The 12,061-nt window shown below is 47.8% G+C and overlaps 1 protein-coding gene across 3 annotated transcripts; it reads right to left on the reverse strand.

Moving 5' to 3' along the window:
• Positions 1-960: 960 nt before the first annotated feature.
• On the reverse strand, positions 961-8,514 carry DMRT2 (doublesex and mab-3 related transcription factor 2). Of its 3 annotated transcripts, XM_017883641.1 has the most exons (5): positions 7,642-8,514; positions 6,273-6,841; positions 4,574-4,676; positions 2,685-2,765; positions 961-2,288 (listed from the first exon to the last, which is right to left on the reverse strand). In XM_017883641.1, the coding sequence occupies exons 2-4, from the start codon at positions 6,795-6,797 to the stop codon at positions 2,710-2,712; spliced, it is 684 nt and encodes a 227-aa protein (XP_017739130.1). In that variant the 5' UTR covers positions 6,798-6,841; positions 7,642-8,514; the 3' UTR covers positions 961-2,288; positions 2,685-2,709. The 3 variants fall into 3 exon arrangements, with proteins under 3 accessions (XP_017739130.1, XP_017739124.1, XP_017739116.1); XM_017883635.1 differs by lacking the exon at positions 2,685-2,765 and having other exon boundaries at positions 7,930-8,503; XM_017883627.1 differs by lacking the exon at positions 2,685-2,765 and having other exon boundaries at positions 7,642-8,502.
• Positions 8,515-12,061: the final 3,547 nt, after the last annotated feature.

A 12,061-nucleotide genomic window follows, 5' to 3' on the forward strand; every position in this document is an offset into this window, starting at 1 on the left:
GGTGGTGCATGCCTGTAGTCCAAGCTACTCAAGAGGCTGAGGTGGAGCCTGGGAGGTGGGACCCCTTGAGTAGCTGGGACTACAGGCATGCACTTGAGCCCAGGAGGTAGAGTGAGCCACGATCACACCACTGCACTCCAGCCTGGCCAACAGAGTGAGACCTTGTCTCAAATAAAGGGGGGGTGTGGGGGAAGAAAAGGTATAAGAATTAAGAAGCCACCCTCATGCTGTGATAAATATCTGCAAGCTTTAGCAACTGTCAGCTGAAGCAATTTGAACAGTAAATGTTTTGTGTCAGAAGAGAGCTACACTGAAGGCTTTTGACAGGGGTGCAAATGTGGGAGGCATAAAGCTGATACTTGGGGACATGATGAGAGTTGTGACTGGGCCTGCATCCAAATGCCTGCTGTCACCAGTGGTTCAGAAACAGTGGACTCACCACTCAAGAGCTGCGAGGAGGTTTGGGCCCCATCATGGGAAGTACTGACCACATCATACAAGGAAACCTGATTTGTGGCTCCTAGCAACCTAAAATCATAGACTGTTCAAAGAAACTAGAAATGTTTCTAGAAAGGAAGCTTGGGGCCCCACATAAACATCCTTACTAGGGAAAGAAACTGGGACCCAGGGAGTCAGAAGAAATCTATTCCAAGAACTCAAGTCATCATGTAAAAGAGACATGACACTTGATTTCCCTTCAAATTAATTCAGCTTTGTCCAATCACGTGAAATGAAGATACTGTAAACATGCAAATGGCCCTATGTGCTCCTTAAAAAGTTAATTTTGCCTCAAACAGTCTTGAATAATTAAATTTATGTGCCCCCCAAAATGCAAAACTAAAGTATTATAAAGGTTTTCCTGTGGCCCCCAATGACATTAAGAGTACTTCAAAATATACAGAATCATAGAAAAATAGCTTCTTCATCTAGACAGAGACAGCTATTTGCTTCAGCAAATACTGGGTCTTTTAGAAGACGGTGTCAATTTTATTGCTTTTTGAAATGCTGTGTAAAGCATGGTACTTAACAATCTGTGCATTGGGCAATTTCCATCTGTAAGTTTAAATATATGTGATAAGAAAAAGTACATGCATATTATGAATATATAAAACTTTTCAAAATCATCATCTTTACATTAGAAATTTCTTCACACAACCTGAAAAAAAAAGTAGCAAGTGGCAAGAACACCCTAAGACTGCAGAAAATCCAGCTTTCTGTTTAAGCAGCCTTTCACTGAGAGACACGAGTGATGGCAGATGAAGGCCTCTTAAGAATAGACTCAACAGAAAATGACAGTGGTTCATTCACCGAGAGTTTTGTTCCAACTTGTTTGGCTACAAAAAGGTCTTTTGCGCATCTGTCTATTGTAAATGTGTACTTCTGGTTCTCCTTAACTAAACACTCTCTGTGTTTCTTAGGGGTCTCTTCAAAGGCCTCTTTGACAAATGGTGTTTTCAACTCAGGACCCGATTTGTCATTAAGCGTTTGCTGGAATAATGAGTGGAATGGATTATGTCTAAGTGGCAGAGGGTGCCTGGTGTTTTCTTTGCTGATCTTCGTTAAGACATGCCCTTGAGCTGCCAGGGAGTCCATGTCAACAACAGGAGAGAAATTCCGTTGGGGTGGGGAGAATGCCGACCTCTCTGGGACAGCCTGATGACCCTGAAGGTCACTTCTCATGGTCTGGATCTCAGGAGTGTGAGGCAGCACCAGGGAACCTTCCAATTTCGATGGCATCATGTCATGCTCTGCACTGAGCCCATCCTGGACTCGTGCTCCCTTCAAGTCCCAGCTGGCCCCAGGCTTCAGGGCTTGAACTGAGGTGGTGGCATTTAGCAGGCATTGCTGGTAGAGGAGGGTGTCGCTAATGGGGCCACACTTGGGCCAAACTAAAAATCTCGAGGACAAGGGATACTGTCTATAAGCCGTGGCCACGCTGACATTAGAAGAAATTAGTTCCATATTCCCAGACCCTGAATACTGCATGGTTAAATCAAGGCAGGTGGGCAAGAAATTACAGAAGTCCTTGCTCGGTGGTTCCACTGGGCTGGGGCTGTAGGCACTTTTGTAGGAGCTATAGTCAGTTCCAGGCACTATGCGGTTGGGCAGAAACAGAGCAGCAGCTTGAGAAGTTTCCAACATCTCCCTTTCTTTATATTCTCTCTCCAGCATAATGTTCTCCAACTCTTTATCAGCAAAGGCTCTTCTTTTCCTCATCCTGTCACTAACTGGGGGAGGTAGAGGGAAGGTCCCTCCTACATAAGTCTCCGCTGGAATGGGGCGATAGCCTAAAAGAAGCAAAGATTGCACATGAAAGAGATTAACATCTTGAAGAAAAATCTGGACACCAAGAAGGTAACAGCAACACTACAAATCAGCAGAATAGTTATCTTCAGTTCTATCTCACTAATATTTTTATACAGATGCAAAAGTACAGGTTAGGTTTAAAATAGTTTCCTGGGAGGGTGAAAGATATCCATATTGCAACTTGTTGTTGTTGCTGTTGTTGTTGTTATGGATTTGTTTGCTTGCTTGCTTCAACAGGCATACTTTATTGATTAAAAATTTTAATATTCTTCCCAGGGCCCCTATGCATTAAGAGACAAGGCTATTCATCTTGTATCAATCAATGTTTTATTATTATCCATGTCATCCTTTTTCATTATTAAAAAATATATCTATACCTAGAGCTGATGTCACTTTTATTTTCTAAAGATGGTTCATTATGTACACACTGTAATAGCTGTAGAATAATCCAAGGAGAACTAGGAAAAAAGAGAAAGAAAGAAAGAAAGTTAAAGGAGATTCGTGAGTAGAAAAAGAAAAACAAGGCTTAAGAAAATAGAGAAGCATAGAAAATTGAAAAGAACTGTTAACTAGTCAAACACACTCTACAGTGAACAATTTAACCAGGCCCCTTCCCCTGACTAACAGTACAAAAAAAAAAAAAAAAAAAAAAAAAAAAAAAAAAACCCAAAACGGCGGGGAGTATTCCCTGCTCTATTGAAAATAACTGTTCTAAAACATTTTTCCCAAGCTCTAATCATTTTGGCCGGATACGAAAACGGTTGAACAAGCTATCATTAGAACACAGGCTAAGTCATCGCAGGAATAGGAACAAACTCAAAAACAAAGATTAGTGTAACATAAATAGAATTCCTGGGGGCATAAAATACTTGAAGTATTTCATCACCCCCAAGCACTCACCTCTACCAAATTTGTTTGAAGGATCCATTGTTATATTTGTGTTTACATAGTGACAAACCCACCATACTCATTTACAAATAAAATAAAATTTGAAAATTAATGTTTCCATTTCTACTGTAAGTTTTTACCAGGAAGTTATTCATTTGCATTTACTATTCCATTTAGTCCTCAGACTTCGCAAGTTGCTTTGGCACAATCTCAGTTTATCAGTGTGGCCCTATTATTATAAATATGTTTATCCAGTTTGTAACCAAATTCATTTTTAATTCATAAGAAACCACTCTATGGTCAGAAGTATGCAACACATGATAGGACACACACAAACTTCAAAACCTGTCCAGAACCAACAAAATTCAGAAGCTACACAAGAAAAAAACAGAATCTAAATGTCTACTTAAAAAATTTTGTTTACTTTCAACCTGAATTTCATGAAGTGGCAGTGATTAAAGCAAACATTAACTTTCCCTTATTTAAATTTTTTAAAATTTAAAGAAAACGGTTAAAATAGTCAATATATTATTGAAAAGGTCGATAAATAAATTCCATACCCAAATAGAGATGCTTTTAAAATCAGTAATATTTTAAGAAAATTAACGTATCCCTAGGCTTTCATGAAAGTGAGAATATGGAGAGAGAAAGTTAGAGATTTCGCAGTTCTCATTCAACCTCCACTTCACTTTCTGGATTCAAAACCTTTTTCAGATTCTATAACCTTGATTGTCAAAAATGGTAAAATGAAGTTTGGAATAACAGGAATTACCCAAGTAATTAAAAAAAAAAAAAGTACAATGAAAAGGAGTTGAATCTGAGGTTGAACACCCAGACTAAAGGTCTTTATCAGTTGGGCAGATGTTAAACTCCTCACTTGACTTCATCTATTCAGCTCCCACAACTAAGAAAAGTGGAGGTGGTTGTGTTGTTTTGTTTTGCTTTGTTTAGGTTATTTATTTCCTTCCAAGACATCTGCTCCAGGGTCACTTGGCAGTATATCTTTGTACATCCCTCACACGGAGTAAATTTCACATGCACTCCACATTAACCCATTAACCACTGAGCAGACAACCAAATGATAGGAATTCTTAAACTGGTGGTGACAAAAATCTCAGCAGGTATGTGAGATTCATTTTCCCAGGTGGCGGTTTCCTTCCTAGAAGAAAACTTTCTGGCTCCGGGGCCATGCTAATCTTCTCCCTATGGGTTCAGTTTTAGTGTATGGGCTCAGAGAACGCCTAAACAAAACCTTTCTAATAAAAAGTACTTTCCCTTTAGATAGCACTTTAACTGATTAATAAATACACTTTGTGCCTGATTGATGAGAGTCATTCAACTCGGTTAAAAAGGCTGAAGGATAATTTTGTTGCTTTACCTTCTAAAATGCTTTTGGCCAGCAAACTGGGGGCTCTGACTTGCCTCTGGTACACAGTTTTGCGCTCGAAATTATTCTGTTTCCCAGAAAGCCCCTTCTTGTCCTGTAAACACAAGAAACATCATCAATAATGCCCTGAAAGAAAATGGGGGCGAGAAGGGGAAGGACGGGATGTCAGTAAGTCTTCTAGAAACTCTCCCCCTTCTAAATGTATTGAATTTTCCCATTCCGTGTGAAAAATAATTACAAACGAATTACTATCAGCATCCTATAATCCTAGGGCAAAGAGCTGGAATCTCCACTGGTGAGCTGGGCCCCCTGCTTTCTCCAGCACAGTCACTCTAGACTATGCTGCACAGTCACTCTAGACTTCAAACCTATGGCCAGAAGTATGGGGACATCCCGGAGGGAAGTGAAAAAGTGAAATCCCTTTCGGGGGACGCCCGACCTCAAGAGATGGTTGCAGCCAGGCTGGGTCCTGGGAGCCCACCTGTCGGGTAGAAGGTGCCCAAGGCCTGTTGTTAAGCAGTGAGGCCAGGCGGATTTCTCCCTGCGGCAGGGCGGGCACGGTGGAGTGACAGGGTAATGAAGAGATAAGGGTCTCCTGGGTCCAGCTGCAAACTCCGAATTTGCGCTTTACCGAAGTCCGCCCTCGCCTCCGCAGTCACCTCCAGCTGGTGGGATTCTGAGGCCTCCCACGCCCGCGCCCTACCCAGCATATGCTACAGAGAACGCGTGGGAACGCAGGGCCGGCGATGACCAATGCGGGACTCGTGAGGAGGTCAAGCCCAGGACCAGGTGCCCATGGCGTCCAGTGCGCTCTCCTGGGCCCTCGAGAGGCGTTCCAGTGGGATTGTGGCCTTCAGTATGCCTGGCGATCCACTCCCCAGCTCCTCTCCGCCAAAAAGTAAAATTGAAAATCTTCCCTGGTCCTGAGTCTGGGAGGAGGCCCTGCGAAGCCTCGCTCGCTGAGCTCTCCCTGTCCAGGAGCATATGGAAACAAATACAACATCGGAGGTTCAAGAGCCTCTCTCGGAAAGACAACCCTGGCTCTCCTCGCAGCTGGAGTCCTCCGGTGGGAAGCAGCAGAGACCCTCCACTTGCTCTTAGGTAGTCTGCAGGGACGGTAGCTTCGGATTGATGACCTTGGGCTGCAGGCATCTAATTTCTCATACACTTTGTGTCTCATCTGTAAAATGAGTGTTCTGGATATCTCAAACGTCCAAGTGACCGCGGAAGCACCGAGTGCATGCGTGCTGCGTGGTTCTTTTTCTCCATCATCACTAGTACAACAGTGACGAGTCTGGAGCTGCACGCCGTGCTGTGGACCAACCACTCTCCCCCTAACCCCTCCCTCAACACCACGAAAATACACTTTTAAATGTAAAATAAAAATAAAAACAAATCGATTTTCTCACGATGTTCCAAATGAGCCTAATCACTTTTAAGGCCTCTCTACCTGCTTTTTAAGAAAAAACATTTCCCAAGTTCCCCAGAAATGCCTACTTTCTCCCTCCCGACCCTGCTTGCCAGTGTATGCAGAAAAGCGTTCTTACCATCCTTCCTAGTGAGAGACAGGCGCCACAAGGCCCTGGGCGCGGGGGTGTGGATAGCTGCCCGGTTCCCCTCCAACTCCCCCACCTCCACTGTGGCCTGGGATGCCCCAGGGGGGCGCGTCCCGGGCCGGGAGGGTACGCACCTCGGTGGCCTGCTGCCTCCGGAGCGCCACCTGGGCGGCCATGACGCGCTGTCGCTCCACCACCAGCAGGCAGTTGGCGCACTGGCAGTCGCGCCAGCGACAGAAGCGCTTGTGGCCCTTGAGGCAGGACACCACGCCGTGGTTGCGGCAGCGCGCGCACTTGGGCGTGCGGCTCAGCTTGCGCGGCTCCGCGCCGCCGCCCGCAGGAGTGCAGCGCTCTGGGGGACCAGCGCCGGCGGGGGAGGCCTGAGGCGCGAGCGACGGCCTCGGCTGCAGTCCCCCCTGCTGCTCCGGCTGGCCGGGCATCCCGGGGGACGCGCCTGCCTCCTCGCCGTCGCCCTCTTCTTCCGCGTCTTCGTCCACCTCGTCGTCATCCTCGTCGTCCTCGCCGTCCCCGTCGGCCGGCGGCGGGCTGGGCTCTGGGGCCGTTGACCGCTGCGCCCCGCAGCCGTCCTCTTCTAGCTCCAGGCTCTCGACATCGATCTCCCAGTCCCCGGCCGCCAAGCCAGCCTGCGGTTCGGCCATGGCGCTCGGAGCTTCGCTGGGGCCTGAGCTCGGCGGCCTTCACTCTGGGGAAACACAAAGAAATCCAAAGACCCACCGGCCGCCGTCAGGGACCATCCCTGAGCCTCCGGCCCAAAGCTCCTGGTCTGCCCGCCTCCGGCCCATTGAGTTATCCTGTTCTCATTACATGTCCCTCACTTCCAGGCCACACGTGCCTTTCTTGTATCTCTAGGGCCCCCAGGGATCTACAACCCAAGAAAGGTTTTATTTTATTAATTCTAAGTGCTCTGTGAGTACCTGACCTTTAACCGTAGCCCTCTCTGGCTTTACACAGGCTTTCCGGACAAGTCCCTGGGTAACTCACTTATCACACACACAAAATACTGTGTCCAACTAGGCCGGCCCAGGCCACTTGTCAGATTTCCCCATACTCAAGTAGTAAGGCCATGATGCATATAAAACTATCCGTGGAAGAACTGTTTTCCTTTAATTACAAGTGGCCCTTCAGACCCACTGAAGTACCACTCCATGCTTCCCAAATGCCTCTCATCACCCTACACCACCACAAGGACCCCTCCTTGGGCTTGAAGAGGTCCTCTCACCCCCCTCCCCAAAATAATCAACTGAAAACCAAAATTTTGTTGTCATTAGAGTCCCATAGGGGAAAAGAGCACAAAGCTACCATACAGATGCCCGTCCAGCCTTAATAGTACTCGGGCGCCACAGGGCTGAGCTGTGTGGGCTCTCTGTACTTAGGGCTTGGTTTACATCTTTAAGGCAAGGCATTCAAGTCAAACAGAAAAGGTGAAGGATGATTCACGCCCTTTGCCCTCCCTGACACCCCGAGCGGCATCACAGCACTCACCAAAACTTTGAGGCCCGGGCTGGTAGCCCAGTCAAAAGATATCCAGCTTTAGGATCTGGCGCTAGGGCTGCTGGCTATGCATGCAAACAGAAATCGGGGTCGCTACCCTCAAATACGAAATCGGGAGCTGATAGCTGGAGGCCCGGAACGAACCCACTGGATGGTGGAGGGGAGGGAGAAGGTGGAGGGAAGGAGGGAGGAAGCCAGTCAAGTCCTCAGCAACCTAGCCCAGCACATTCCGAACTCTGCAAAGTTCTGCTCGGTCTTCTGCAGCCTCGGGCGCCTCACCTTGCTGAGGCCGCTTTCGGCTTCCTCCGACCCAAGCTGGGCGGGAAAGGTCGGGCCGCCCCCGCCTGGCTCAGATCACCGGCTCACCGAGCGGGCGAGCGCAGCTGCACTCAGCGCAGCGCCACTGGCTTCTGTCTCCAAACTGCGCTCCCCTTCCTAGTATTATCCGCTCGGGCCCCAGAGCTTTACGTCCTCTGATTGGCCGGTTGTCAGGCGGTGTGTACACTGATTGGCCGAGGCACGCTGGCTGGGCGCCCTCCGCCTCTCGCGGTCTACACTCTCCTCCCTGAAGCGCTCCGCCGGAGTCCGCCTGCCGGGCCTTCGGTGCAGCCGGGTCGCCCGTCCAGAATTTAAACCCAAGGTATGACGGTGCCTGCGAGAGAGAAGTCGCCATTTATCTCGCGGACTGGGAAACAAGCAGGGATACACTCTGAGGAATGCATTGTCCACAAGAGAAGGTAATAAACGACGAGAAAGAGATCAGAAGGACCAGTATTGGTCTCTATCAGCATCACAAGTATTTCGGCGACTCAATCAATCATTAATCCAAACTGGGCCTAAAAATGCCTCTCTGTCGGGGCGTACAGCGACATCCTTCTTTCTCCTGCAAGAGTACATCAGTGGTTACCTGGCACCGAAGCTCCTAGTTAGCATACAAATGGCCTGTTGATATTTCTGTGTCTAGTGCCAAGTATTCTCGAAGTGCCAAACAGTTCCTCATTAACCTTCACCAAGCCCGTGTGGCAGGTGGCCAAGTCAACTACAAGTCACTCACATTTTTCTGCTGTATCAGTTGCTATTACAGTTAATTTGAGGAAGATCAGAAATGCATACTATTAAGAGATTTAGGTAAATCCATTCACCCTAAGCATGCATTTAAACAAACCTCTTTTTTAAAAAAAGACTGCTTTTTAGTGTGCATAGTTGTATTTATAGACTTTCTAACGACTCCCTCAAAAAATCCTTTACAAAATGTTTAACAATAAAATTTCCAACATATTAAAAGAAGGAATTAGTCTTCTAATTCAACTCTGCTTTATATTTCTTGAACTCCATTTAAAGTAATATGGACGCTTTTCTAACTGCATCTGTAAATAATCAAGACCTCTCAAGTAGGATCTGTTTAGGAGACTTTACAAAATTGAGTGTCATTGCACTGAGCACATAGTAGGCCTGCAACAAATACCTGTTGAAGGGTGGGAATTCCTGACGTAATTCAAACCTTACTTTTCTCCAAGTCTGTCAGAATGTTAAAAGTTAACCTGGCTCCGAGAAGTGGGAACAAAGGCAGCTTAGGAACTACCGTGAAACCAGCCAGAAGCACTATTCTCAAGCCTTTAGCGGTGTTGGAAAGTTCCTCCCCGGTGACCAGGCACTGGGATTCCCATTTGTACGAGTTCTTCTTCCCAGAGCCTCTTGCAAAGCCCAATGAAGGCAGTAGAGAAACAGTCCTGCTTATTCCCTTCGGCTTTTCTGTAGCTCTGGAGACTCAGAGGGTGACTTGGGAGCGGTGCGCGCTCCGACAAGGGACAGGGGGTCACACAGACTGTTACTTCCTCTCCCTTGACACCACCTTGTAACACCAGGTTCTTTTTGCACATTTTTTATACCCACTCATCAAAGCACATTTCCTTCACCTGCACTGAAGCGTTTAAATTCTTGACAGCAGCAGAAATATGTTCCTATCCCCATTTTTTCCAACGACGAAACTGAGGTTCAGAGAGGAGCCCTGGATCACCCAGTAGTCTCGGGAAGAGCAATGGACCTTGTTGACGTCTGTTATGAAGTCCCAGAAACTTTGCAGAGCCCTTCACTCCCAGCAAGAAAGACTCCTTGTGGGTTTGCTTTTTTAAATTTTATTCTCCTGCACCCCGTCTGATTTTAGTACCTGGGATTACCACCAGCAGCCCTCCTGTAACAGGACCGAGCAGGTTTTATCAAACCATTCTGTTTTTTCACCGTCTTCCCCTGCTAGCTACATTTCTGCCTTTGCAAACAGGCATTTCAGTGTTTCTGCCCCGCGACGTGTATGCAAACTACAAACCACCACCACCGCTGGCTGTGTGTGCATGCAGTTGGCAGGCTGGGCTTTTATTTTATTTATTGCTTTTAAGGTTAGGGGTGGTGGTAAGGAGATGAAATCATTAGCCCTTCACCAGTTGTTTTAAATGTTAAGAAACAAAATCAAGAAAGTAGGTTTGCTAACTTTGGAAAACTAGATTGAGGGGAAGGGGGACGGAGGAGAAACAGAAGGAGAAAGGGGTGTAAGCCTCTGTTTCCAAAACTGAAAGTAAACGAGCAGCCAGCAGCTCTTGAACTAGTTCGAAATTTTAAAACTGCTGCATAAGGAGGAAACAAGCGGGATTTGTGTACAATAAACCACGCTGGCTGAGGCCAAATCGGAGATGGGACTGCAGGTCCCAGCGTATGCAGAGAACAAGGCCCTCAGAATGTTCCGGCAGAGCCACCAGCCTTCCTCCTGCGTGTGCTCCATCCGTACTGACATAGGGAAAGCTGAGCCCCAGTGCTTCCTGGAGGACCTCAGCCCGTGAGTCCCAGCGGAGTGGGCTTAAGATTGTTTCCTCCCTAGCTCTTAGCTCACCTCTAGCGAAAACGCGCACAACAGCCCCACTGCTCTCTCCAGACATTTTGCCCATCTCCACGTGCCCCGCCAGTCCCACCCTCCCTACACACCAGTCTGCGGCACAGGGGAACAAGCAGCTGTAATCATAACTCAGTTGAATTACACTCAATCCCTCCGCCCGGAATGCCTCCAGAGAATCAGGATCCCAGCAACTACTGGGAAGCGAGGTCGTGGGGCGGGGCGAGGAGGAGGAGAAAGGAAGGTCTTTATCCTGGGACGAACTTCAGGAAGTCCGAGAAGCTCCGATATTGAATGGGAAAATAAGTACATTTTGGGGAAGGGGAGGAGTAATTATCACAGTTTTTACCGGACTGTGAAAGGAATCTACGGCTGCTCGAACTGTTTAGTAAATTAAATATTCAGAGGGAATAGGAGCCAGAGAGCCTGGGCTGGAGCTGTTTGTTCCACTAGCTAGGTGATCTTGGTCAGTTATTTTTCTGCGGCTCAGTTGCCTCATCTGCAAAGGGGAAAGAGTAGCCTGCCTTGGCCTGACTCCGCAATTATGAGGATAGCGCGTCTTCACAGGTTAGGAGTTCGGTACAGACGTTGATTCCCAAGGTGGCAGCACAGGCAGTCCGGGAGGGCCTGGCCAAAGCGTGCCTTGAAAACTTGATTGAAAGGCGAGGGCTCAAGGAATTCAGCTCCCCTCTCGAGGTCCCTCTCTTAAAAGGGGTCAGGCCGTGACTGAGGACCTGGTGAGGTGAGGAAACAGAAGTCCTTTGCCTTGTAAACCGACACCAAATTACAAAGTACAATCCGGAGTCCCTCCTGTAAATTACAAAGCAACTGGGCCGCTGTTGACTCAGCCCAGGGAGTTAGGCTGGCGGGGTTTGCCTCTTGGAAATGACCGGCGTGGGCCCCCTTCCCCCTCTGCCTCCCTCTCCCTTTACCCCAAATCTCTCTCGCCCTGTATCCCTTCCCTTTCTGGCGCAGTTTGGACCCACCGAATCTCTCTTTGGGCGAGTCACGCAATGAAACCTGAACAAAAATAGAAGGAGGCCCAGCACTTTGGGAGGCCAAGGCGAGTGGATTGCTTGAGTCCAGGAGTTCGAGACCAACCTCGGCAACAGGGCGAAGCCCTGTCTCTACTAAAAATACAAAACATTAGCCGGGCGTGGTGGCATGCGCCTGTAGTCCCAGCTATTCAGGAGGTTGAGGTGGGAGGATCGCTTGAGTCTGAGAAGTCGAGGCTGCAAGAGAGCCGAGATCGCGCCACTGCACTCTAGCCTTAGGCAACAGGAGTGAGACCCTGTCGAGAGAGAGAGAGAGAGAGAGAGAGAGAGAGAGAGACTCTTCGTTGTTGTTTTTTCCTGGATGAGGATGGTTTTCCTTTTTTCTTCAAACACCCTGCCACAAATTTTAAAATAAAATAAACAAAGGAGGAAAGTGAGTTTCAAATTGGTTCCCGCTCACCCATCCAGTTCCTTTTGCGAATCCCATCCCACCCAGTTCGCCCCGGAGTCAAGCAGCTCATGTGGCTTCCCTCTC

The sequence above is a fragment of the Rhinopithecus bieti genome, unplaced genomic scaffold (genome assembly GCF_001698545.2).
Source record: "Rhinopithecus bieti isolate Rb0 unplaced genomic scaffold, ASM169854v2 scaffold_641, whole genome shotgun sequence".
NCBI lineage: Eukaryota > Metazoa > Chordata > Mammalia > Primates > Cercopithecidae > Rhinopithecus > Rhinopithecus bieti.